Raw genomic sequence first — 27,986 nt, forward strand, 5'->3', positions numbered from 1 at the left:
GCAATGCACGATAGCCAATCAGCGATTGAATTGGTTTCTCTGAGCCAATCAGAAAGAGACTTGCTCAGCAGCGGAGTTCAAGGTTGACCGCAGCTGCGTGATCAACATGTGATTAAAGGACCTCAAACAGCACGCTGTCAGTGGACATGTGTCAGGTAGGATTACTGTAGAAATGATTATTGTAGATTTTCAGTGATGCTTAAAATATTCACTAACTTCCTTGTTGTGCTTCAGAAACAGAAACTGTTTACTATTGTTCATATTGAAAATGTAAAGTGTAAGGTTGACAATTAAAGGGATAGTTCACCCAAAAAAATGAAGATTCTCTCATCATTTACTCACCCTCATGTGTGTAACACAAACGAATATTTTAGAAGAATATTTCAGCGCTGTAGGTCCATACAATGCAAGTGAATGGTGACCAGACGTTTCAAGCTCCAAAAATCACATAAAGGCAGCATAAAAGTAATCCATGTGACTCCAGTGGTTTACTCTATGTATTCTGAAGAAATGCAATCACTTTAGGTGAGAAACAGATCAATATTTCAATCCTTTTTTTACTATAAATCTCTCCACTTTCACTTTCAGAATGTAAAAGTGAAAGTGGAGATTTATAGTAAAACAGGACTTAAACATTGATCTGTTTCTCAGCCACACTTGTCATATCTCTTCTGAAGATATGGTAACCACTGGAGTCTTATGGACTACTTTTATGCTGACATTATGTGCCATTATTTTTGGAGATTCAAAAGTTTGGTCATCATTCACTTGCGTTATACGGACCTAGAGTTGAAATATTCTTTTAAAAATCTGTGTTCTGCAGAAGAAAGTAAGTCATACATATGGTGGTGAGTAAATGATAAGAGAATTTTTGTTTTTGGGTGAACGTGAACTATCCCTTTAACATGGACATAGACTTTCAGTAGGATATTAGAGTAGAACTTTTATACAGTACACAAGTACCAATTAAGTTTAGACACACTTGACTGAATTTAGGTTTATCACAGTCTTTAAAATTGTTTCATCTATAGGCTTATGATTAATGCTTGAAATTAGAATTATATATATGATTTAATATTAGTGTATATTGTCCCTACATAATATATTCTTAACAAAACTAAAATTGAGTGTACAGAGCTGCAGCCTAGACAAATGGTGGCTCTATTGAAGAAGATAGTAGGTTTTGATGTGTTTAACATTACTTTGGTTGCTGCATAATTCCTATTTCATTTGTATTATATTGTTGTTTGATGACTTTACTATTATTCTTAAATATGGAAAAGTAATTACAAAGAATGAGTTGGTGTGTCCATACTTTTGAGTGGTTGTGTATATGTGTAAGCGTAAATTTATGTTTCACCTAAAAAATAATAATAATATACATTTCTCACCATTTTTAATCACCTTTTAGCTTTTTCAGTTCACTTAAAGGTGCTGTAAGCGATTTTAGCCTTTCTACTTCCATGTTGAATTAGCCACGCCTCCTATCTCAGGACACTTATCTCAATAATATCTTTAAGGGAGTAGGAACATTTTTTGCATACCTTTCCATGAAAAAATTGCTTACAGCACCTTTAAGTAGTCCTGTTGTTGAAAATAGTTTTATAGGGAATATAGTATGTCACACTGCAGGACACTGTTGTCACTTCCCAAATACATTGCTTGGAAGGGGTGTCTAAGCACCCATGTTTATCAAATCCTTCAAACAACCTATGCATAAGCTCTTTATTTACATATACACTGCCCACATGGGTTTATTTACAAGTATTCAGTGTTGTACATGAAATAAATAATATTGCTAGACCTAGAATGCCTTATAATTTATTGTTAGATGATTATTGTTGCACAAAATAGTATAACATTAATTATAATGTATATAAACAAGACATATTGCATATCCTATTTATTTATTTATTTTTGCAAAGAGATAAGAACTTAATTTTATAAAATTTAAGAGAACTTTGTTGAAACTTATGTCTAAAAGATGGAGCAATGAATCATGGAATATCAAAGGCAAGAGGCAGAGGTTTAGACAGTTACTGAGTTGTTGAAAACTCTGATTAAGTGGTTACACATTATGGCTTGCTGCATTATTTGGCATAAAACACATGCCAACTGATGATTTGATTTGTGGAAAACAGTGCACCTTTTTGTTTCTTCAGATGCTGGTAAATTTAAGCGCATGCAATTTTTATTATGTCATTTTTATCAACTTGTATCTGATTGTTCCACACACTGCTAATACTAACAGTCATAACATGTCAAATGTTTCCTGTGCAGCTTGTTTGGGTTTCCCCAATGTGATTCTCTTTGCTACCACAATCTGAGGTTAAGAATATAGTGCTACTGCCCGGGAGGGAAGTTAGATTGTCATCTGTGGAGAGTTTGTTTGCTTAGTGTTGAAAGGAGAGTAATAATCTTGGATGCAAGGACAATTATAGGGTTGTGGTTACTATTATTCGTGCTATACAGGAAGGCCATTTTATCATATCCTCTCTTTTCCAAAAACAGCATTAATCAGTATTTTCTTTTCTTTTTTTCAATATGAAATAAAGCTGTGGTCCTCCCTGGTTTTGCTTCAGGACCCAGATTTTACTTTAGACGTGGTGATCTAAGACAGTACAAAAATTGTTTGTCGTACCAAAGTACCAAAATGTTTTTAAACTAAAACATGAAGTTAATATTGCCATAAACTTCATAGAACTCCAACAAAATGCAAAATGTTTAACATGGCATAGCCAGAGTGTGAAAATGGACAATTTTGTAAATGCATAAACAACAAGGTGTGATTTAACCAACCTAACACCTAACACAGGGTCAAATATTGTATTAGTAGTATCAGCCATATTTACCAAGTGACAGATGAATTTGCATCAAAATACATTGAAATTGAATTGGACATACAGCCTTTGACATTACAACAAAAGATATCAGAACAGTTTTTCCTGTCTTTAAAAGTTGCTCAACCTGTTTATTTGTCACATTGTATTATTTGTATTTAGCATTATTTTCTATGACTCTATTAGAACAAGCCTTTAACACAGTTGAGAAACACTTAAATGAAAACTACTAAAAATAAAGAAGACTTATTTAAAAAGGAATTGGTAGGGATGGGCATAGACTCAATATAGCATTGTAAGATTTATCCTTTAGCCACAACAGAAGGCCTAACTTGGCAGGGCTGATAAGATCTGTTTGTCTTTCAGCTCCAACTTGGGCTCAGGCTGCAGTCAAAGGTCATTTCAATAAAGATTAGTCTATTTATATCATGTCATTGTTACAACACTGGCTCAGCTTGCTTTGAAATCGTTTTGCTTGTGTTCATATTTACGGGCTTGACTCTATAATTGGCTTTAGCCATTATCTGCCTTTTAAAATTCATTTGATTTCCATTGGACTATTGTAAAAATAAAGTGATGGAGGGTGCTTGCCTTTGTGTCATGCATGCTGACATCTGTCCTCCATCAACCAACCAGGTGTCTCCATCCCAGCTCAAACTGCCAGCCTCACTCTGATAGCTGCTCTGATAGCCTCCCCATTACCAAATCTCCAGGTTCTCTGATCCCTTGCAAAGCACATGAGGGATGGCGATTACAGGCCTTCCTCAGCTGCCTTCTGCCACACAGATAGAGAACATCATAGGTGTCACCCCCTCCATCTTCCCCATCTTCCTTCCATCTGGTTTCTCGGGGGAATGCCATCTTAGTTAACACCATTTAAATCTATGTAATCTTCTTAAGTCCCGCAGAAACCCAAGACCAAAACGTGTCATGGATGTCCAAATTCAGATATACTGTGATAAGCTTATATTTACTGAGAAACAACATGGAATAGTTGTCACACTGCAGGACCATTTATACTGAAGTAAAAAAAGTGATTTAAAATGCTGAAAAATGGCAAGAAATGATTTCGCATATACATTCATATAACTTTAAACCTAAAATATTGATGCTGTTAAAATGTCAGTGGACATGTGCATCAACTAACCATTTACATATTACAGTAAGGTTTGAGTAATTGGAATGAAGTACATGTGCTTAATTTGTAATTGTTTGTGGAACTGCTTGTGATTTATTCATTGCTTATCTCATTGCACTTACTTTTTGAAAAAAATCCTAAATATTAAACTTGGGTGCAGAACTTGTCCACACGTTTGTGATGCAGATGTGAATAAAAGTTGAAGTTTTTCAGTGTTAAAATACTATCCCAGCTTAATATACAGAGACAACTATAAGTAAGAAATTCATAGGTTAATTTTCTCGAAAACTGTGTCTCTGTGTCCCTGTTCGTTTTGAGCAACCCACTGAGACCAGCCCCAACAATGTTACTCAACCAATGGTGTGAGTTGGTGGTGGGACTATCTGACTGTTTGAGCAACTGGGGGAGGGGTGTATTCAGAAAGCGTTATTCGGTGGCATTAGTGGTGCAGAAATTACATACTTCATCTTTAATGTATCATTAGCTTCACTGTTGCCAATTTAGCGACTTTTTCACTAGATTTAGTGACTTTTTGACCCCCCTTAGCGAGTAAAAGACCCATCTAGCAACTTTTATAGTCTGTAATCTGACAACAGAAAAAAACATTAGTCTATAGTGAATGGCGTCTCATTAATTTTTCTCGGTGTTCTAGTGCCTCCCTACTTTTCAAGTAATATGATTGACCTGCATGCCATTAGCAGTTGGACGATGTTCTATAAATTGAATGACTGATGAGCGTGTGTTGTTTGTATTTGTTGCGACAGTCTCAACCTTAATTTACATGCATGCGCTCAGTTTAGAGAAGAAAAGTCAGCCTACAGCGATAGAAGAGCATTGATAAATTATCTAGCAGGATGACAGATAAAAAGGGAGAGAGAGAAACATAGATCTATAATAAAGTATAGAGATAATGAAATGAACAGATGAGGTGTCACTGTCAACACTCATGGTGACAGTAACACTGGCACAAGTAATAAACACTGATGGTTCAGCATCACACACTAGATATGTTCAAAAATAAGATATATTACATATCTCCAAAACAACTCCATGTGAGGCATTATTAGGCAAATACTGTAGATCTACACCGATCAGCCACAACATTAAAACCACCTGCCTAATATTGTGCAGGTCCCCCTCGTACTGCCAAATCAGTGCCAACCTGCATCTCAGAATAGCATTCTGAGATGCTATTCTTCTCACCACAATTGTACAGAGCTTTTATCTGAGTTACTGTAGACTTTGTCAGTTCGAACCTGTCTGGCCATTCTCTGTTGACCTCTCTCAACAACAAGGCATTTCCATCCACAGAACTGCTGCTCACTGGATGTTTTTTGTTTTTGGCACAATTCAGAGTAAATTCTAGAGACTGTTTTGTGGGAAAATCCCAGGAGATCAGCAGTTACAGAAATACTCAAACCAGCCCATCTGGCACCAACCATCATGTCACAGTCGAAATCACTGAGATCACATTTTTTCCCCATTCTGATGGTTGATGTGAACATTAACTGAAGCTCCTAACCCATATCTGCACGATTTTATGCACTGCACTGCTGCCACAAGATTGGCTGATTAGATAATCGCATGGATGATTGTTGGTTTGAGTATTTCTGTAACTGCTGATCTCCTGGAATTTTCACTCACAACTGTCTCTAGAAATTACTCCGAATGGTGCCAAAAACAAAACAAAATCCAGTGAGCAGCAGTTCTTCGGACGGAAATGCCTTATTGATGAGAGAGGTCAACAGAGAATGGCCAGATTGGTTTGAACTGACAAAGTCTACGGTAACTCTGATAAACACGCTTTACAATTGTGGTGAGAAGAACATCATCTCACAATGCTTTTCTGAGATGTTGTTTGGCGCTGTTTTGGCAGCACGAGGGGGACCTACTCGATATTAGGCAGGTGGTTTTAATGTTGTGGCTGATCAGTGTATGTTAACAAACAAATCCCCAAAACTACATCACTGCCCTGGTTGCTAATGCTAGGATAATTTTGGCCAGCTTGTTGTTCATTAATGCAGTTCAATTACAAAAAAAAAAAAAAAGAAAATGCAGTTTGTTTGTCAAATTGTGGCCAGCTTGCTCCAAAAGTTCATTAAAATAGTTTTATTACAAACACGCAAAAAAATAAATAAATGTTTTTTTTTTTGTTTTTTTTTAAATATCCCACTGCCAATCACAACTTGCTGAATGTTTAATAAGTTAAATTAGTAATAGCTAAATGATTAGTAGTTAAATAATAATAGTTAAATGATTAGTTCAATAAAAACAAAAACATGATGAGTGAAGAGTTCTGTTGTGCAGATGATGGGTTTTCGGTCACCTGTTTAGTCATAATGTCATGCAGCTTTTGGCCATGTGTAGTGTATTCACACACAGGATCAAAGATTTAATCACTGAGTTAAAGATGTGATTATTGGCTGAATGTAATAAACATATGAATCCCTGATAAGAGACTTGCTACCAAATCAGTTGTGACTTGTAATATACATTAGGGAGATATTAGGCCTAATCTGTGAATTAAGAATGTATATATAACATGAAATCAGACGACCTAAAGACCAACACAAACTGATGCACAAAGCACAAAAACAAACATACCTGTACGGTCCAAAAATGAGAAATATAACAGGTGTTTCATGAGGATGATATGAAGTAGACTGTTTTGAATATTCATCTTCACCCTGCAGCTAAACAGCTCTGATAATAATAGCCATAGTGATTTTGCTTCTTTTCATATCAAACGTCATTATCATGTTGAATTAATGTTTACGTTTTGAAACATTACATAATTAAATGTATACTTACATTTTGGATATTGAGCAGCTCGTGATTTCCAGACACGTGTATAATCAGGGTTTAAAAAAGTTTATTACATTTCATTTGGCACTTCATCTCTAAAGGCGAATTAATGAGAGAAAATGTATTTGTTTTTTTACAGTGGGAATAAAACTAGCGCTCTGTCCCTTTACAAGAGCACATGCATGTTAAACAGTCTACGCTGCACGGAGAGAGATGATGATGAGACATATGAACGGAGAGACATGGATTTTCAGTCCTATAGAAAGAAACTGTTGATTTTTTTGTGTTCCAATGTGTGGATTACTGCTTTTCACCAACAAAAAATGTGGGGATTTTGCACACTGTGAACACGGAATGTGCGGGGATACTTAAAATGTTGCACAAGTATGTGCAATCCTGCTACGAAATTTATTAAGTGGGTTTTTTTCCCTTCTATTTTCTACACATTGGTAATAGCTGCTGCTAAGACACTTGGAAAAGAGTGCAGACAGTGCTAGGAAAGTGCATTCGGTGTCTGCACGTGACATTGCGAGCTAAATAGAATCACGCTCGCTCCTCGGTTAGAATACTTGGTTTGCTCAGTGTAATTGTTGTGCTCTCTCACTTGTTGTTTTCTTGCACTAATGTTATAAATGCAGCACTGGCCCGATCGGGCAAGTGACAGTTCTAGCAACTGGCCCGAATCTCTCTCACACTGGCCCTGGGCCATCGGACAGTCCTTATTTTCGAGCCCTGAACACTGATTGGCTTATTGAGGTGAGATCTGATATTTTAGCAGTTGGACTTACGATTTTGCCTTAGATTTAAGGAGTGAACCAATCTGCATCTAGGGGCTGGGCCGGTTGCACTAGCTATACGTAAGTTACAACTTAGCCTAGTTGTGGCGTAAATGGGCACTAAGTCACAATTTACGCACCATTAAACTTAGGTGGGATGTAACCCTACGTAAGTACGTATGAACTAAATATTTACGTATGACTCTGACCAGGATTAATGGTTGGAATAAAAAAGCAGACTGATATTTTATGACATCAGTGAGCTCATGTTTTGCATGACAGGCATCATTCCTTTCGACATACAGTATGATGTTGACATTTACACTCATTTACATTTACGAGAGAAAAAAATAGTACTTTTAAGCGGCTCTTCAGCATGAAACATTCACGATTCACATTCAAAATATACAGTTGTTCTCAAAAGTTTGCATACCCTGGCAGAAATTGTGAAATTTTGGCATTGATTTTGAAAATATGACTGATCATGCAAAAAACTGTCTTTTATTTAAGGATAGTGATCATATGAAGCCATTTATTATCACATAGTTGTATGACTCCTTTTTAAATCATAGTGATAACAGAAATCACCCAAATGGCCCTGATCGAAATGGCCTTGAATGTCTGGCCTTGTTACAGACACACAAGGTGACACACACAGGTTTAAATGGCAATTAAAGGTTAATTTCCCACATCTGTGGCTTTTTAAATTGCAATTAGTGTCTGTGTATAAATAATGAGTTTATTAGCTCTCATGTGGATGCACTGAGCAGGCTAGATACTGAGCCATGGGGAGCAGAAAAGAACTGTCAAAAGACCTGTGTAACAAGGTAATGGAACTTTATAAAGATGGAAAAGGATATAAAAAGATATCCAAAGCCTTGAAACTGCCAGTCAGTACTGTTCAATCACTTATTAAGAAGTGGAAAATTCAGGGATCTCTTGCTACCAAGCCATGGTCAGGTAGACCAAGAAAGATTTCAGCCACAACTGCCAGAAGAATTGTTTGGGATACAAGGAAAAACCCACAGGTAACCTCAGGAGAAATACAGGCTGCTCTGGAAAAAGATGGTTTGGTTGTTTCAAGGAGCACAATACTTGTTGACCCCTCTCCAAACATAGTGCTTATGGTTGTGACCATAAAGCTCTATTTTGGTCTTGTCACTCCAAATTACAGTGTGCCAGTAGCTGTGAGGCATGTCAAGGTGTTGTCGGGCATATTGTAACCGGGCTTTTTTGTGGCATTGGCTTCTTTCTGGCAACTCGACCATGCAGCTCATTTTGTTCAAGTATCATCGTATTGTGCTCCTTGAAACAACCACACCGTCTTTTTCCAGAGCAGCCTGTATTTCTCCTGAGGTTACTTGTGGGTTTTTCTTTGTATCCTGAACAATTCTTTTGGCAGTTGTGCCTGAAATCTTTCTTTGTCTACCTGACCTTAGCTTGGCATCAAGTGATCCCTAAATTTTCCACTTCTTAATAAGTGATTGAACAGTACTGACTGGCATTTTCAAGGCTTTGGATATCTTTTTATATCCTTTTCCATCTTTATAAAGTTCCATTACCTTGTTACACAGGTCTTTTGACAGTTCTTTTCTGCTCCCCATGGCTCCATATCTAGCCTGCTCAGTGCATCCACATGAGAGCTAACAAACTCATTGACTATTTATACACAGACACTAATTGAAATTTAGCCACAGGTGTGGGAAATTAACCTTTAATTGCCATTTAAACCTGTGTGGGTCACCTTGTGTGTCTGTAACGAGGCCAAACATTCAAGGGTATTTAAACTTTTGATCAGGGCCACTTGGGTGATTTCTGTGATCATTATGATTTAAAAAGCCAAACAACTATGTGATAATAAATGGCTTCATATGATCACTTTCCTTAAATAAAGTTTTTGCATGATCAGTCCTATTTTCAAAATCAATGCCAAAATTTCACTATTTCTACCAGGGTATGCAAACTTTTGAGCACAACTGTATATAGGATATTAAAATGAATAAATGGCTATTTTTCCAGCCTGTTGTATTAGTATTTATTTATCTCCCCTTATTTATTTTAGATACAGTTCCTATATATTGTTATTTACACAGGGCAAATATACTATTTATCAAATCTACTTTTATTATGTATCATATTTTAATGGGGATATAATTTATTACAACTGACAGTTACGTGAGCAAACAAAGTTTGAACATCAACCGTAACAAGATCAAACTGAAATTCACAGCTTTTTAACACTTCTGTGTACAAATTTGAAGGCTGTTTATTGGATAATACAGGTAAACATTTTATGCGACTAAACATTACTTTACATTTACATTTTACTTTTACATTTATTCATTTGGCAGACAGTTTTATCCAAAGCGACTTACAAAAGAGGAAGACATAAGCGAATCATCTGAAGGAGACAGTAGTATGAAAAGTGCCATATTACAAAGTTTAACTAGCATCAGAATAGTATTCAAAACAGATTAATATGCAACAAGATTTTTTTTTATTTTTTTTTATTTTTTTTATTTTTTATTACTGGTTAAGTGCTCATGGAAAAGATGTGTTTTTAGTCATTTTTTGAGAGTGAGTCAGCTTCACAGATGGAGTTGGGAAGAACTTTACGGAGAGTTTACGACTTACTAGTTAAGTCTTGCCTTAAGAACAGGTGGTGCAACCAAATTAAGCACTGACTTAGTTACAAACAAACTAGTAGTTACTAAGCCCTTAGTGTGAACTCTTTGTCTCAACTTACGTGAGACCTTACGCACAGCTGGTGCAACCCTACCCAGAGACTTTGCCAGTAGCCACCACTTAGAACACCCTAGCATCTGCCAAGAAACCACCCATCTAGCAATGCTCTGGCAACCACATTGCATTATGACAGTGAGTTATGCACTGGCAAACATCACTCACATTGTCTTCAGAAAATGTGAAAATCTAGTAATTACTATAGTAAGTCATTATAGTACCATAATATGTATAACTGACACTGTAAAATAAAGCTTAAACTTTTATTTCTTATCTGTGTCAGTTGCAAATGTTAGTCTAATACAGGTTTGGTTGTTACTGCTACTATTTTACTATGATTTACTTATATATTATCTTTTCCTTTAATTCTTATTCTAAATGATCAACATTCATAACAAAAGCTGTCATTCTGACAGAGTACTGCTTTCCAGTGTCACCTGGGTTTGTGTTTATTTTCTATGCTATTTCAGGAGGTCAATGGAATGTTATCACATCTGATTGTGGCAATGAGTTGTAGTGACCTTTATACATGTGCAACATCAGTCTCAATGCCTGAATGGGTGTTTGCACTTTTTTTCTTTTGTATACCAGGTGCTTCCAGTGTAACCACTGTTATTGGTTTGTAATTAGAGATCACTCTTGTTTTTTTGTTTGTTTGTTTCAGTAACATCCAGAATATGAATTAAAAATAGAATTATACATTTCTGCAGTATACAGTATGTTCCTTTTATGGAGTAGGTCTATAATTCTGGGACAAAGCACTTGATTTTCTTTTCTTTGCTTTTTTTCTTCTTAGGCTGAGGGTGTTATTCCATATTATTGTAATGCTTTTTGCCAAGTTCACACATGAAAAAGAGACTTTTTTGCTTGTTTTATTGTCCTCGTTGGATGGCCTTCTATATTTTAGACTGTAAAGGATCTGTTATTCAGCACAGATTATCAGATTAATAACATATAAAACATATATCATTGATGATTTACTTAATCTAGATACAGCTCTCCCTTAATCAGTGACACAAGAGATTTATTTATTTTCAATACATTGTTTTTACAACAGTTTTATAGGATTAAAAGTGCATTTTGATGCCACCTGCTTCTCAGCTCACTTTCTCTCTACTGTTGCATGATGGGTTTTGGGGGTTCAGGGCCACAGATGGCTCTCTAGAGAATGTGACTCTCTGTAGCAAATATATGTACATTGCCTTGTGTAATCCTGGATTAAGGAGGACTTTGAGTTAATTATCCAATTGTTAGATAAAATTCATTTTGGTCTGTCACTTCCCCACCCAGGGAATCATGAGCCAGATAGTGCTTGTTCCGAACACACAAGGGAATTTTCAGAAATAGAGATGTAATCTTAATTGTCTGTAGGTCTGTTTGATTTTGGCTAAACTCCATTTGATTCCAAGCAGCTGACTCACCCAGCCACTCTTTCTCACACACAAACAGAGTGCCAATGGTAAACCAGGCGGCCACATATGGACTGTCTCTTGATATCATTCACTGGCCGTGTAATCTTATTATGCTAAATCCTTAATCCTCACCTATGCTGGACGCCCACAACAGTGATGGTGCTGGTGATTGGCCAACTGAACAGTTGTTGGGGATGCTGTGTTCTCCAGGCTTCCGCCACACATTCTGCCAAGCTGTTCTGCGATACGTGCCTGACCCATCTCTTAAGATCACAATAAGAGTGAAATAGAGAGCCAAACAGATTGAAGGAAAAGTGATGGCAAGAACTGGAGGTGCAACATGTTTTTGGATCAATATCCAGGGTGGCCAGACGTCCCGTTTTTCCCGGGACAGTCCCGTATTTAAGCACTTTTTCTAGTGTCCCGACTTATGCTGAAAAAATAATGTTTTGTTCCATATTTCCCCTCTCCTAAAATGTCTCTATCGCCTATGTGGCTTTCTCAGTCACGTGAGTATTCTAATGAAAGGTAGCCAAGGATACGGCTAGTAAAACCAATAAAATCACACCGTGTTATTTGAAGTACATGATTGGATTAAACTATCCAATCACAATCCCCTATCAATAGACATCCAGTTAGTTAACTGATTGAAGAGTCAGTCAGTTTGAAAGAGGACACAGATCAAATTGCGGCTGGAAAAATGTCAAGGAAGCATGCATTTACATTTAATGAGGATCTTCAAAAAGAGTTTACATTTCTAAAAAAGGAGTCACAGACAGAGCCTAGTAAAGTGAGGTGTGAGATTTGTGGAGCTCACTTTTCCATCGTCCATGGAGGCCGCACCGACATCGTGCAGCATGTTCATACAAAAAAGCATGTGGATGCTGCTAAAAGTGTGCCACACCAAGTGTTAGCAATTTTTTTTTGTGAAGCAAAGTTCTGAATCTGACAAGGTGCATGCGAGTGAATGACTTTTTGCTTATCGTTCTGTTGTGCACGGCCATAGTTTTCAGTCGGCTGACTGCACTGCGAAATTGATCCGAAATTTTCTTCTACCCGCACCAAATCTGAAGCTGTCATATGCAACGTACTCGCTCCTTTGTCAGAGGAAGAAGTTCAGAGTGATTTGGACAAGTACTCGTTTGTCACATTGACTGTGGATGCATCCAATCACAAAGACATAAAATTGTTCACTGTGCTTGTGCGTTACTTTAATATACTTGGTGGTATAAAAGTCAAGATAATTTATTTTTCGTCTCTGCCAGGTGAGACATTGGATTTGCAAACTGAATACATTTCCAACGTCATTGAAAAACGTGGCCTTGTTCAAAAAAACGAATTGCCCTCTGTGTCGACAACACCAGCACAAACTTTGGTGGTGTTAAGAGAGCTGGTAAAGGCAATATCTGGAGAAAGCTGCAGTCAAAGCTAGGAAGGGAAATTTTGGGGATTTGCTGTAATGCACATATCATCCATAACACACTGCAAACAGCAGTGGATTGTCTTCCGATAGATTTAGAGAGTTTTGCTGTGAAGGTGGACAAATACTTCCATATCTACACAGTGCGCAAGAAGGAGCTCAAAGACTTTTGTGATTTTGTGCAACTGGACTATCAAAAATTACTGCAGCATGGCAACACACATTTCCTCTCTCTTGGTCCAGCTCTTGAAAGAATACTACATATTTTCGATGGTTTGCATGCATACTTTCTTTCTCAAGAAAAATGCCCAAAGTTTCTATGAGACATTTTCAGCGATCCTTGCACTAAACTTTGGATTGGCTTTGCACTCAAGCAAATAGCCACTTTTAACTATGCACTCGAGATAGAGCAAGACCACATATCAGCCACAGAGGTGGCTTTGCACATTCATGACCTGAGAAAAGTCTTGCAGGCCAGACTGGAGGAATCATTCATACCCTCTGATATTAAAAAGCAATTGGATGCCCTGGTTGAAGCTGGTGACATGCGAGCGGATGATTTATTTTGTGCAGTGAGAAACTTTTATTCAGCATCAGTGGATTACCTCCAAAATTGGAGCCGCTCATTGGAGAACACAGAAAAACTTTGAGTGGGCCCTACTGAGAGACATCCCAGAGTGGAAAGACATTCAGAGCAGCCTCGAACACTTCTACTCCAGAATCCCCGCTCTCAGTTTGATTGACGAAACCACGCTCAGTGGGCTTGCGTGAAAAACACTGTCAATCGTCGCCTCACTGATTGGAACATGAACAAGACGGCCATGTCTGAGAGATGGACAGATGTTTTTCGTGAGCTGGAGAGCAAGACCATCAACTTCGGAGTCTTAGCCAAGGTCGTGGAGTTTGTTTTAAGCCAGTCTGGGATATCTGCATCTGTGGAGCGTGTGATCTCATTAATGAATGCAGGGGGTCATTTTTGTTGGCAGGGGGCTGTCCCATTTTCCACAAGCAGGAATCTGGTCAACCTATCAATATCCTTTGTTGTTCCTGGACAACAACATTCCTGTCAACCAAGCATTCCCCTTACTCTAAAGGCTAGGGTATACTTAGTTTTCCATGTGCTGTTTCGTCTGGTGTACAGTCGAGTGCTCAGCCTTCCAGTACTCTTACCATACAGACACGTTTGATGCACAGTCACTACAACTGACTTATGATACTCTTTTAGTACAGTCAACTTCAGGCGCATCTTCAGATGACACGCACAGATGAGGACTGTCTGCGTGTCTAGAAAAACTGTGCACGTGCATTCCCAAGTTAACTGACAGGCGATGTCTCAGTTAAAAAGATGATTGGCTCTTTTATTCGTAAGACAAGACTTCCTCTTATACACCTGCCTTATTGGCCATTCCAAATTCTCCCATTCATTTTAACTAGGGACCACACTGATGATCAAATGCATAAATGTAAATGATCCAGAATCATGTGTTACTTAATCATGGGTAAATTATGCTAAGAGGAACTAGTAAACGTGGAAGTGAAAAGCAAAATACTTTTAAGTGAAACAATACACTTTATAATGAGCACGCAGTTTTGAAAGGCTGGGAATGGGTGTCTGCTATCGATTGCAGGGGAAAGCGGGCACAACAACAATAGTTTGTCCAAAACCCCACCCTAGACTTTGATAAGCAAAACAACAGCTGGCTCATTCACTGCCTCCTCAAGATAAGACTACATCCAGTCAGGCAGAAACATCCCTGGATGGAGGGGGCCTTTGAGTAGAGATGAAGAGGCTGGGGTAGCAAACTCACATTCCGTGTGTTTGTGTTGGGGTATCAGAGGTAATTATGAGGATTCAGAGGTATGGATTCGATAGTTGAGAATTGGTTGAGGTATGGGGCGAGGAAAGGGGTTGGTGGGTAATGGGATTAGGTGTAGCTCTTTCCATGACACACGGAGAAGGACACCTGACACTTGGCCTGAAACTGGGATGGAGGAAGTAGGGGACATGGGGATTAATTCTGCCCCATATTGGAGGTGTCTCTCCTGAGGCAATAAGGCTTTGGGTTATGGCTTGGATTCGGTTGAGTCTCCTTAATTCCTTAGGTTTGTTTCAGGAGGAGAGATTGAAGGAGAATGAAAGGTTTCTCCTCCACTGGACATCCAGCAAAGCTTAAGACTCTGTTTTCTAATTGTGCAAGAGCTCGATTTCTAGTTTCTTGAAGCAGTCCAAAGACTTTACCTAATGCACGCCATCAAAGAGTTGGGTTATCTTTTGTGCTGTTTATCTGATGAGGCAGGTTTCATGGGTGTGTACAAACATCCAAACAATCTTTATTGACTCATTCTCCCTGCTCATCTGCTAGCTTGATGGCTAAGGAAAGGTCAATAGTTTGAGAGGGGAAGTACTGTTTATTCAGACAATGCACCATGGTTTTATCAGTTAAAGTGCAAGGGTGTGAGGACAAACAAAGGACCTGGAATTCTGTTGCTATGGCAATAGTGTAACTCTTTTCTGACTCAAAGAGATGCCTGCTATCCCTGTCACCTGCTCGCACAGGTGTAGATTGGCTTGTCTCAGAAAGGGTCAAACACCTAGGGGTCACTCGTTGTGTCTTGTTGATGGGTTGCAGAAGCTCCTGAGAATGAAACACCAAAGATGGTGCCATCTCTAATGATCACTTTGGTTTCATAGTTTTAACCATTAGCCATTAAATGTGTGAGGTGCACTTCCCTCCCCAACCCACCACCACCTCAATGACAAAGCGTTTAAAAACCTAAGTGAGATTTTGATGAAAAACTGCAAATTTTCCAATTTTGTCTGAGCCATGGTTCAGTGGTTAGTGCATGTTCTTAAGACATGTTGAGCTGTGGTACTCATGTGGGTAATGCAGGTTCTTGTCTGGCCTGCAATATGCCTGATTCCTTTCCAACTCTCTCTTCCTAGTAACTCTCTACTCCTGTATATCTATCTAACAAAGCAAAAATTCTCATTCATAGCAAAGTAGAAAATACCTATATTTATTACATGGCTCTCTGGATTACTAGATTCTGATTGGTCAGTTGCGGCATTTATTTAGCTGTCAAATATATTTGAATTATGCCGGCATATCCAGGCATATGTTAAATAGATATTGTGGGTAATCTTTCCTACTTATGTTATGTGCTCCTGTTCTCTTGTATCACTCTACAAGCAAGTTAGTCAAATAATTTCAACTCAAATTAATATTTAATGTCCATTTATTTACTTAACAAGTAGAAATGTTATTAGCAGGATTATGAGCAGACAGATGGTCATAGACCACAGTGAAGGTTGAATTCAACACTGAAGGTTGAACTGAGTGTTTCTGGAGACTTTGCGGTCCCTTCTCACATAACAACATTTCAGTGTAAATCAATATTTTATTTATGTATATTTTTGTTAAGTAGCAATTTAATAAGTGGTATAATGTAAAGTCAGCCATTCATTATCACAAAATAAACCCCTACATTATCCCCTACTTATATCTATATTATTTGATCAACCTATCCTGAATCTTTCACATCTTGATGATGTCAATGTGTGTTGTGAATGATCCATTATTGTTTCAGTTCTATTTTTATTTTGTATTTTATTATTTAGACTCTTTTTTTTTTTTTTTGCAGTATTTCTGAGAAGTTTCAGGATGTTCCGCGGTTTCTTTGTGCAGACACTTAGTTTTGTTGGTTACTCTGTCCAATATGGCTGCATCGCTCACTGTGCCTTTGAGTATATTGGTGAATTTGTGTCGGTAAGTTTTCTAGAGCATGTTTGCAAGTTTGGTTGGTGCTTGCACTTATACTGAAAATGAAAATATGTACAGTAAGTAAATACCCAATTAAAAAGTTTTTATTTTTACATATAATTCACCCACAACAGTGCATAGGACCTTCCATGGAACCAACCATCATTAACCATGATGTGGTTTTCTCAGAGCGAATAAGCCGTCACCTCTGTCGAATACAAAAGTAAGTGTGCTTGCAATGCTAACCTTGATTAACTTTTATTTTAAGCCTATCACAAAAACTGATTTTGAATTTGTGCCTTGTCACCTTCTAAAATACTATTAGATAATGTTGCCTTTATTTTGACCCCACCTGTTATGTTGTTGCAGAGGTGATATTATAATAGCCAAAAGCCCCTTTGATCCAAAGATGAACATTTGTAAAAGAGTGATCGGACTAGAGGGGGACAAAGTCTGCACCAGTGGACCATCTGACATCTTTAAAACACACAGTTACGTGAGTACCTACCGTGCTTCACATCAATTCTGCTTGTAGGGATTATTTCTATTTCATTAACCAATGTATGTTTTTGAAGGTTCTGAACAATGGACCTTAGACAGGGTGGATGCTTTATTTAATTTGACCTGAAAGTATACGAGGCTGTCAGGGGTGCATGTCTAGTCCGTTCAATGGGTTGTATTGTTGTATGCCAAGGTGTCGGTCATTCAGCCAAAACATGTAAGTCTCTCCAAAACAAATTTACAGTTGACAAAAAATTGACTACTGTACATCTAAGTTCAGGTTAGACTAGTATTAAAGAGAGAGTTCACACAAAAATGACAATTCTCTCATCACTTACTTTCATGTCATCCCAGATCTGTATGACTTTTGTTTTTCTGCTAAACACAAAAAGATTTTTAGAAGAATATCTCAGCTCTGTATGTCCTTACAATGCAAGTGAAATGGCTCTAAAAAGCACATAAAGGCAGCATAAAAGTAATCCATATGACTCCAGTGGTTTAATATATGTCTTCTAAAGTGATGCAATCACTTTGGGTGAGAAATAGATCAATATTTCAATCTTTTTTTTTTTTTTTAACTATAAATCTCCACTTTCACTTTCAGAATGTGAAAGTGGAGATTTACAGTAAAAAAGGACTTAAATATTGATCTGTTTTTCACCCACACCTATTATATTGCTTCTGAAGACATAGATTTAACCACTTGAGTCATATGGATTACTTATGCTTATTATGCTGCCTTTATGTCATTTTTGGAGTTTGAAAGGTCTGGTCACCATTCACTTGCATTGTATGGACCTACAGAGCTGAAATATTCTTCTAAAAATATTTTTTTTGTGTTCTGCAGAATAAAGAAAGTCATACACATCTGTGATGGCATGAGGGTGAATAAATGATAAGAGAATTTTCATTTTTGCGTGAGCTATCCCTTTAATGGACTGCATCTATAATAGATAAAAACTCCATAGACCTTAGTCAGATTAGAAACAATAGCCTATTTAATTTAATGTAAATAAAAAATAGGCTGTGATGGATATACCGGTATCGTATGATATATCCGTAACAACCTTGTAAAATTAAATTAAAACAATTATTGTGTTTAACCTGACTAAGGTCTGTGGATGATGTGTTCTACCTTTCTCTGTTCATTGTGTGAAGCACTGCTTTTACACTATACTTAGCTCTCTGTAACACTTCACCCTCTGAACTCACTGTCAAGGTGTATATATTTGAATTTCACATGCATTCACTCAGTGGCGAATTTAGGTATGGGCGACATGGGCAGCTGCGATATGGGGAGCTTGCCGGGGGTGGCACGGAACCCCTCCCCTGCTAACAAATTTTGTTGCCGGGTGGGGGGTTGGGTGCTGAAAGGGCACCATACTAGCTAGAACCGCCACTGCATTCACTTATCTTTTTGTAAAGTATTTGCCTTTTTTCTGACAACAAATGCTTGTTTCTCAGTTATTATTGGCCTAGAAAGAGTGTAGCCACCCTTTCACTGAAAGCTGTTATTGCTTTTTTTGTATCACTTTTGTTTTTCACCTTGACTGTGTGCGGTGCTGGCCTGTAATTTTTGCAGAAGCTGTTAGTGTTAGTGCCAGATGAGTAGAGCAAGTAATGGAAAGAAAGGACAGACAAAAGATAAGGCTTGTCACAGGATACGAGATACAAATCATCAGCTAAAAAAGGGCACAAGATTGAGCAACTTTTGCACTCTCAGTACTAGTCTAACCTAAACTTATTGCCATAATTAGTAATCATGATATACAGTAATTATTATCATGCATGTGTGCAAGGCAGCACTGTTTTGGTATTTGACATTTTAAAAAGGGTTTGTTCTAAATAGGGCTGCACAATTAAAGTAAAATCGAAATCACGATTATTAAATCGCAGAGGGCTGCGATTTAATTAAATAAATGAATAGTCTGTTCTCTTCAAAGTTTATTTGCGCTGCTCTGTCCAGTCTTTATTAGGTTAGAGCATTATTACAGTGTTTTCAGAGTGGTTCTGTGCTCCACAACTCCATCTCATGCTTAGAGTAACAGAAGTGCTCTGAGTTCGATTTCGTTTGCTTACATGCGCTAAGTGCTTTATTTATGCTAAAAAAGCGTGAAGGTTTTTATTATCATCTGTGGTAGCAGCATCTCAGTCTCCGCCAGGTATCACAATAATAATGCAGAATACACGATGCGCTATAATTCAAACATCTTTATTAAATGATTGCTGAGCAAACAGCATTAACAGTAGCACCTGTAGAGTCCAGAAACCTGCGCTGTTCCTCGTGTCGCCCTTATTACACTCCCAGCGGCAACAAGTGAAAGCAGAAAGTCTCTGTTACTTATGTAACCTCGGTTCCCTGAGACGAAGGGAACGAGACATTGCGTAGCTACGCATATGGGGAGTGCCTTCTTACACAACCTAGTTGAAATCTCTCTACAATAACGGCAATATTCTAATATTGGCTATGGTGTTTTAGCCCAACTGTTTTGGCGCGAAACTGTCCACTATAAAAACAGGTGCACAAACACCATTTCCTCAGAATTTCTGACTGAGAACAAGGAGCGCATTGCTTGTGCCTCAAACTCTGAGTCTTGTAGTTCGGCTAGCGTTCGCAATGTCTCGTTCCCTTCGTCTCAGGGAACTGAGGTTACGTACGTAACCGAGACATTCCCTTACGACTCAGTACACTTGACATTGCGTAGCTACGCATATGGGGAACAGAATCCCATCACACCGCACTACACGACATAACTTCCCAGAGAGGAAACATGGCGCCGCAGTCTTGTAGGACGGCAACCGACATGAGTATGCCGTAGTGAGTGATCCTCGTGTTGGCCAGGAGGAGAGCACTCATAATGAATATATGAACTATAGTCATATAGTATGAATTAACTCCTTATGAACACAGTCGGGAAGAGAGTTTATTTATAATGAAAGTGCTTGTGACTTTTTGGTAAATTATAATGGCCTGAATGCAGGCGGTTGTGCAAATGATGGGGAGCCCGTACTTAAAGGGAAGGGCATAAGTATATATATAATATATATATATATATATATATATATATATATATATATATATATATATATATATATATATATATATATATTTGGCCAATGAATAGCAAGTGCTCTAAACAGAGAGGACTTGTGAAGAAAGAGACGTTACATCTAGGTTGTAAAACTTGCGAATGTGTTTTGAGAGGACCATCCTGCTGCAAAACATATGTCTTATAAGGACACACCATTCGTCCATGCCCATGAGGAGGCCATGCCTCTAGATGAGTGTGCTTTAACACCAGTTGGGCAAGTCTTACCCTGCAACTCTAATCCAGTGTAATTGCATCGACAGTCCAGTGAGAGAGCCTTTGCTTGGAGATGGATATTCCTTTTGTGTGTCCTCCATAGCATATAAAGAGCTGATCAGACAGTCTGAACTGGCAAGTACTCTCAATGTATGCATGTAGTGCCCGCACAGGGCATAACAAATGCAATGATTGTTCCTCATCCAAATTAAATGGAGGAGGGAAGAAGGCCTGAAGGTGAACCACCTGCGCTTTGATGGGCCTGGTTAGGACCTTGGGTACATAGCCTTTCCTGGGTTTGACAATGGCTCTTGATAGACCAGGGCCAAACTCTAGACATGAATTTTCATCTGATAGTGCATGCAGGTCACCTACCCATTTTACTGAGGCCAGAGCCAACAGTAGTGCAGTCTTAACAGAGAGCATGCACAATTGAACAGAGTCCAAAGGCTTGAAGGGGGGCCCTGCAAGAGCTTTTTGGACTAAAGTAAAGTCCTAGGTCGGGACTGTAGCCGGCCGAGTTGGGTTTAATCGTCTTGCTCCTTTAAGGAACTTTATGATTAAATCATGCTTGCCTATAGAGGTGCCGGCTTCATGTGCATGATACGCAGATATAGTTGCCACATACACTTTGAGCATTGACGGGGTGAGTCCTGCGTGTAATCGCTCTTGAAGAAATATTAGAATTTCATGTATGGGGGAGTTTACTGGGTCCTTGCCATGTAAGAGACAACAATCAGGGAACACCTTCCATTTTAGTGCATAGAGGCATCTCGTGGACATTGCTCTGTCCTGTAAAATGGTGTTCATGACTGAACGTGCCAGTTCTGGTGCGTGTAGTGCGACCTGTTCAGGGCCACACATGCAGGTTCCACAGCTGGGGCTGGGGATGCCAGATTGTGCCTTGCGCCTGAGAGAGGAGATCCCTCCTCAGTGGTATTTCCCATGGTGAGCTGTACAGCATCTACATCATTTCCGGAAACCAAGGCTGGTTGGGCCATTTCGGTGCAACTAATAGAACTGTTTCCAGCCAGAGACAGTCCAAAGGGCAGGACTTTTAACTGATACGCTGTTCCCTCGAACACAAATCTCAAAAACATCCTGTGATGTCATACAATTTGGATATGAAAGGACGCATCCTTCAGATCTATCGACGCAAACCAGTCATGTGGGTGTACATGCAATAAGATCCATTTCTTAGTAATCATTTTGAATGGGCGCTTTATGAGTGCGCGATTTAAAAGATCCAGGATTGGCCGAAGTCTGCCGTCTTTCTTTGGAACAAGAAAATAATGGCTGTAAAACCCTTTTTGTGCTTGACAATTTGGCACAATCTCTATCATGTTTTTCACGATGAGATTGTATATTTCAGCTCGTAACATTGGCGCATCTTCGGACGAAACTGTGGAAGACAGAATGCCATTGAAACGGGGTGGCCGGCGTGCAGATTGGATCGTATAACCATGTTCGATCATTTTCTGCACCCATTCTGAAATAGCCGTTAGGGTTCACCACGCGTCCACGTAATGTTACAGAGGGCAATTTGGTTTGCTTACCGTATGATATGATGCGACGCTCACTATAGGGAAGCGGTTTTGCATAATGTGTGTGCTTTGAAGAGGTAAATGGATCTTTTTGGAGAATGTGTGAGCATCTCGTGCATTTGCAATGATTGCTGTATTCTTTTTTTGCACTTATTAAATTTTTTTTTGCATTTATTTGAGTGCAAGACACAGAAACAATATTGTGAACAACAATATTCCTTTCCCAACAAGCAGTAGTGGGGAGATGGGGAACAGTGTTTTGTGTCTCCAATCGAGCCTTTTTTGGAGCAGGCCCGGAGGGAACCGCGGGCTCTGCTTTCCACTTCAAAGGGTTGTGCCCGTCAGGAGCGCTTTTGCTGCGCGTGCTGATAAGCAGGTGCCAGTGAGGCAGCAGGTATGGGGCTTTTAGTCAAGTGCTGGTTTGAAACAGAGCGAGGGCGAACCGGCTATGATATACTCTGTTTGGGCTTAAAGTGTCTCATAGCCTGTGACTGCTGCTGAGTCACGACGTAACGCTCAGTAAACTTATTCACAGAGCCGCCAAAGAGAGTTTCACGCCAAAACAGGCCGGGCTCAAACACATAGCCAATACTAGAATATTGGCGTTATTGTAGAGAGGTTTCAACTAGGTCGTATAAGAAGGCACTCCCCATGTGCGTAGCTACGCAATGTCAAGTGTACTGAGTCGTAAGGGAACTAATATTACCAACATCCAACTAAATAAAAAGGAAGGAACGTACATATAATAAATCTATTTAAAATATTTAGATACTATAATATAATGCATTGGTAAATGAAATATAATAAAATAATGAATAAAAATATTTAAATGATATGGTGACAAACTAACCAAAACTTTACTTTAATTACACCAATGGGTTAACAGTTCAACTTCAGTTTGACATTAAGCCTCGTTCTTTAGGACTATCTTATATACAGTAGAGAATAATTTGTATAAGCCTACTTGTTTTTAAGACTTAGTAAAGAGTAAAATTGAATATTTTGTGTTTATTTAATTATTCAACCAACCAACAGTATTTTTGACAGCAAATACTAGGCAACAACTATGGTATTACCAACAGGGAAAATCAGTTTACAGTGACATTGAGCAGAAATCTTACATATAACCAGTTTTGACAGAGTTGCTGATAAAAAGTTAAATGATTAGCATAGGAAGGTTAGATAAAAAGAAAATTGGAGATTGGTATCAGATGTTAAAATCTTGATTGGAGTATCCCTAATATTCAAGTTGACTGGGTTTCAAAAACTAATGATGATGATTAGTGGGCTGAGACCCGATCACAAAATTGACAAAAACAGGAACACAGTGGATGGGTAAAATTTCATTTTTTCACTGTTTATATATTTATCGTTTTGAAAAAAAAAAAAAAAAAAATATCAGTTTGGTTCTTTTTAAGAGGACTCAAGTGTGAAAACCCCAGTAGCCTTTTTTCAGTTGAACATGTGAAAAACAGTACCTTTTTTTTCATCTATCATAATAGCAGTTCAAATCGCAATCGCAATATTTTTCTAAATGATCGCAATGTGACTTTTTGTCAAAATCGTGCAGCCCTAGTTCTAAACCCTTAACCCTAAGTATTTAACTTCTGCTATATTAGTACAGCTCGAATTGCTTAATTAATATATACAGACTCCATACAAACTTTGTTTTGTTGATAATTTCAATATAACTGTGCTATCTATTTTTTATTATTATAAACTACGTTATACTTTAAGAAGTGTAAGATTAAAGTTTGAAAATCTCCCATTGACTTACATTAGTATGCTTTTCTAAATCTAACTATAGTAAATAAATCATTATAATATTTACTAATTAATTCTGATTGGACTTCTTTCTTACATCAAAATGCAAAATTAATTGTGATTGGTGTTTTCTTTCTAAAATACACTGATCAGCCACAACATTAAAACCACCTGCCTAATATTATGTAGGGCCCCCTCGTGCAACAGCTCTGACCCGTCGAGGCATGGACTCCACAAGACCTCTGAAGGTGTCCTGTGGTATCTGGCACCAAGACGTGAGCAACAGATACTTTAAGTCCTGTAAGTTGCGAGGTGGGGCCTCCATGGATCTGACTTGTTGTTCCAGCACATCCCATAGATGCACAATCGGATTGACATCTGGGGAATTTGGAGGCCAAGTCAACACCTTGAACTCTTTGTCATGTTCCTCAAACCATTCCTGAACAATTTTTGCAGTTTGGCAGGGCACATTATCCTGCTGAAAGAGGCCATTGCCATCAGAGAATACCGTTGCCATGAAGGGGTGTATGTGGTCTGCAACAATCTTTAGGTAGGTGGTGCTTGTAAAAGTAACAACCACATGAATGCCAGGACCCAAGTTTTCCCAGCAGAACATTGCCCAGAGCATCAAACTGCTTCCGCCGGCCTGCCATCTTCCCATAGTGCATCCTACTGCTATTCCTTCCCCAGGTAAACGACACACATGCACCTGGCCGTCCACATGATCTAAAAGAAATCATGATTTATCAGACCAGGCCACCTTCTTCCATTGCTCCATGGTCCAGTTCTGACACTCGCATGCACATTGTAGGCGCTTTCGGCAGTGGACAGGGGTCAGCATGGGCACTCTGACCGGTCTGCGGCTACACAGCACCATAATCAGCAAGTTGCGATGCCTTTTGTGTTCTGACACCTATCATGCCCAGCAAGTTTTTCAGCAATTTGTGCTACAGTAGCTCTTCTGTGGGATCGGACCAGACGGGCTAGCCTTTGCTCCCCACGCCCATCAGTGAGCCTTGGGCGCCCATGACCCTGTCACCGGTTCAGTGGTTTTCCTTCTTTGGACCACTTTTGGTAGGTACTAACCACTGCATACCGGGAACACCCCACAAGGCCTGCCGTTCTGAGGATGCTCTGACCCAGTCATCTAGCTATCACAATTTGGCCCTTTTCAAGATCTTTACGCCTGACCGTTTTTCCTGCTTCCAACACATGAAATTCAAGAACTGACTGTTCACTTGCTGCCTAATATATCCCACCCCTTGACAGGTGCCATTGTAACGAGATAATAAATGTTATTCACTTCACCTGTCATTGGTTTAAATGTTGTGGCTGATCAGTGTATGTTTAACAATCTCAATCTCATTACACTGCAAAAGGCGGCACAGAAGCAGTGTTATGTTTTGATCCTCGTGCACAATCGACAGAAAACTGCAATTCACTGATGACACATTTCATTTATATAGAACAAAGGTCAAAAAAAGGTTTCCTAAACTTTTAACACAATGATTTTTCTGCCTTGCAAGCCCTGCTATTTCCTTCTTGAAATTTAACTCTAGTTTGCATATATTGCCTACAGAGGTCCTTATGTGAATTATGTTTTTTTTTTCTATCCCTATATACGGTACAATTATTTATTTATTTGTTTTGTTTGTTTGTTTTATTTTATTTTTGGACAATAGTACTGTTGGCTGTTGTGAAGAAATTATTTTTGTATATTAAGCATTTATGAGCACTAGTGCAATATTAGAAAATCAGGTCTAATGACACAAAATGATCAGTACTTTCTTGAATTAACATTTTAGTGAAAAGACTAAGAGCCTCTTGGCAGGTATGCCTAAATACTACCTTCAGTATGTTCGGTTGTTTGTTCCTCTATCTTTGGGTAAAGTACTGTAAAAGATTTGTTAATCAAAGATAGAATGCAAATTTAGTTGTGATCTTATAGGAGAAAGTGTAATAATGTTCAGTTCAATTAACAAAAGAGAATAAAAAAAATATTTAGCTTTACATATTTAGCTAAAACATAGCTAAATAAGTTTGGGAAGCCCTATGTAATTAATTATATTCTAAACCTGAATTTATTATATTCAAGATTCAAAGTAGTAATGATGTGTTTCTGACACACTTCCCGTTTGAAGATTGAATGCAGGGTTGTCACATTTGTGTCTGGTCACAGTATGGTGAGATTTCTTTTATGCTTGACCGAAAGATGGTAGACAAAAGCTTAGCTTCTCAACGAGAGATGACAGCAGGCTAAGATTTCTTGTGGATGGGATCAAACACATGTTTCCATGCTAATGAGAGGCGACTACAAGAAGAATACATGCTGACTACATGTTTATAATCACAGCTTTTTTTGTGTTGTCAATGATGCATTTGTTTGCAATATGTAAGATCATGAAATCGTTCTGTGAGTCATTTTTGATTTTTCACACATTAATGCATGAGATGCCTTTGTAAGATGTGGGTGATTGTTTAGCACAGGGGTCGGCAACCTTTTTGATATGAAGTGTAATTTTTAATTTCCCTTGTCAATCACTCATTAAAGTTTGGTCAGTACAAGATAGCCATCTCCATACTGTTATGTTTATAATGACAACGTGATGTGTTGTTCAACCTAGCCACCCATATATATATATATATATATATATATATATATATATATATATATATATATAGGGGGTGGAGGGTACTTAATTAGGGGCTTGACAGCCCCACTCTCCCTGTGTGATGAGATTACTCCTAATTGATGTCAGTGTGGATCAGGCTTCGCTTGGTTGCCGCCCCAGCCTGGCAGGTCTGTCCGTGGTCTAGACCCATGGAGCAGCTCAGGGAGGCGTGTCCTCACCCCTCACTGAGAGGATAAAGGCGAGGGGGGCATGGCCCAAGCGGTCAGTAAAATGATCCCATCTGAAATGAGCAGTTAAGTCATGAACTTTCACACTGTTCGGAACTTATCCTATAATCGGGGACAAACCTACAAAGAATACCATAGGCCTACAATCAATAGTACCACATGTAAATACTTCTGTGTCTTAATGGGGCAAAGGATAATAGCACTGCCCAAAATGTACTAATGAAATAATGAACTGATTGTTATTTTTGGTTTGGGGAATATTCATGATATAGGTTACATACTAATTTTCTACAAAATCCAACATTTTCCTCTTCACCTTAACTGCCGCAATCTAGGTACCAAGAGGGCATATATGGCTTGAAGGCGACAACCTTCGGAATTCTACAGATTCCCGAAGCTATGGCCCAATTCCCTACGCCTTGATTCGAGGACGTGTTTGCTTAAAGGTAATGAGGATACAGTCCCATTGCTTGATCTATACGCTTCCCCTGAGGCTGAACAACAAGCTTCTTAAGTTTGCCCTTTTATGTATAGACTGTTTTGCATATAACGTAGTAATCAAATGGTCCTTTTTGAAATTTTCCTCTTTAAAATCACAAATAAGTTAAAATTAGTTCAAACTATGGACAACCATAAGTAGCTGTAGACCTGGGTGCCGTCTTCATTTAGAACTGTTTTCAGCTGTCATCTCATATAGCGTCATGTGCCCACGACCCGAAAAAGGTCCCCTCGTCTTCTGTCAACCTCTGATTGGAAAGTTAGAGGCAGGTGACACAGGGGTGTGGGGGTCTTACATGAAAAAGATTAATTTTCTCCACTTTTATAATTTATTTGAAAATTTAAAATTCATTATAAAAGTAAAATTCAAAGTTAATTCTACAATTATTAGATAATTATTATAAAGTGTTAGAATATATAATGTATTTAAAATAAAATTGATGAAAAAGGAGTTGATGTCGTTTTTTTCCCCCTTTTCTTTATTTTGCAGTTGTGGCCACTGCATAGTTTTGGCTTATTGGCAGAAAGTCCTAATGATGGGCGCATTTTATGAAGAAACTGTCTTATGTATTGCTGGATTGTAAATGCTGTTTTTACAATGTTTTAAAAATAAATTTATA

The 27,986-nt window shown here is 38.4% G+C and overlaps 1 protein-coding gene across 2 annotated transcripts; it reads left to right on the forward strand.

Moving 5' to 3' along the window:
- The first annotated feature begins 88 nt into the window (after window positions 1–88).
- On the forward strand, window positions 89–27,986 carry LOC127413463 (mitochondrial inner membrane protease subunit 1-like). Of its 2 annotated transcripts, XM_051650652.1 has the most exons (6): window positions 89–155; window positions 16,776–16,900; window positions 17,029–17,117; window positions 17,264–17,390; window positions 27,204–27,314; window positions 27,857–27,986. In XM_051650652.1, the coding sequence occupies exons 2-6, from the start codon at window positions 16,796–16,798 to the stop codon at window positions 27,917–27,919; spliced, it is 495 nt and encodes a 164-aa protein (XP_051506612.1). In that variant the 5' UTR covers window positions 89–155; window positions 16,776–16,795; the 3' UTR covers window positions 27,920–27,986. The 2 variants fall into 2 exon arrangements, with proteins under 2 accessions (XP_051506612.1, XP_051506604.1); XM_051650644.1 differs by having other exon boundaries at window positions 27,204–27,963.

The sequence above is a fragment of the Myxocyprinus asiaticus genome, chromosome 2 (assembly GCF_019703515.2).
Source record: "Myxocyprinus asiaticus isolate MX2 ecotype Aquarium Trade chromosome 2, UBuf_Myxa_2, whole genome shotgun sequence".
NCBI lineage: Eukaryota > Metazoa > Chordata > Actinopteri > Cypriniformes > Catostomidae > Myxocyprinus > Myxocyprinus asiaticus.

What these genes read in the sequence shown, in the direction of transcription:
- LOC127413463 (XM_051650644.1), top strand. Translation starts at nt 16,796, where the DNA reads ATGTTCCGCGGTTTCTTTGTGCAGACACTTAGTTTTGTTGGTTACTCT. An exon ending in ATATTGGTGAATTTGTGTCG is followed by an intron (nt 16,901 to 17,028) that starts GTAAGTTTTCTA and finishes CACCCACAACAG; the next exon opens with TGCATAGGACCTTCCATGGA. An exon ending in TCTTTAAAACACACAGTTAC is followed by an intron (nt 17,391 to 27,203) that starts GTGAGTACCTAC and finishes GCCGCAATCTAG; the next exon opens with GTACCAAGAGGGCATATATG.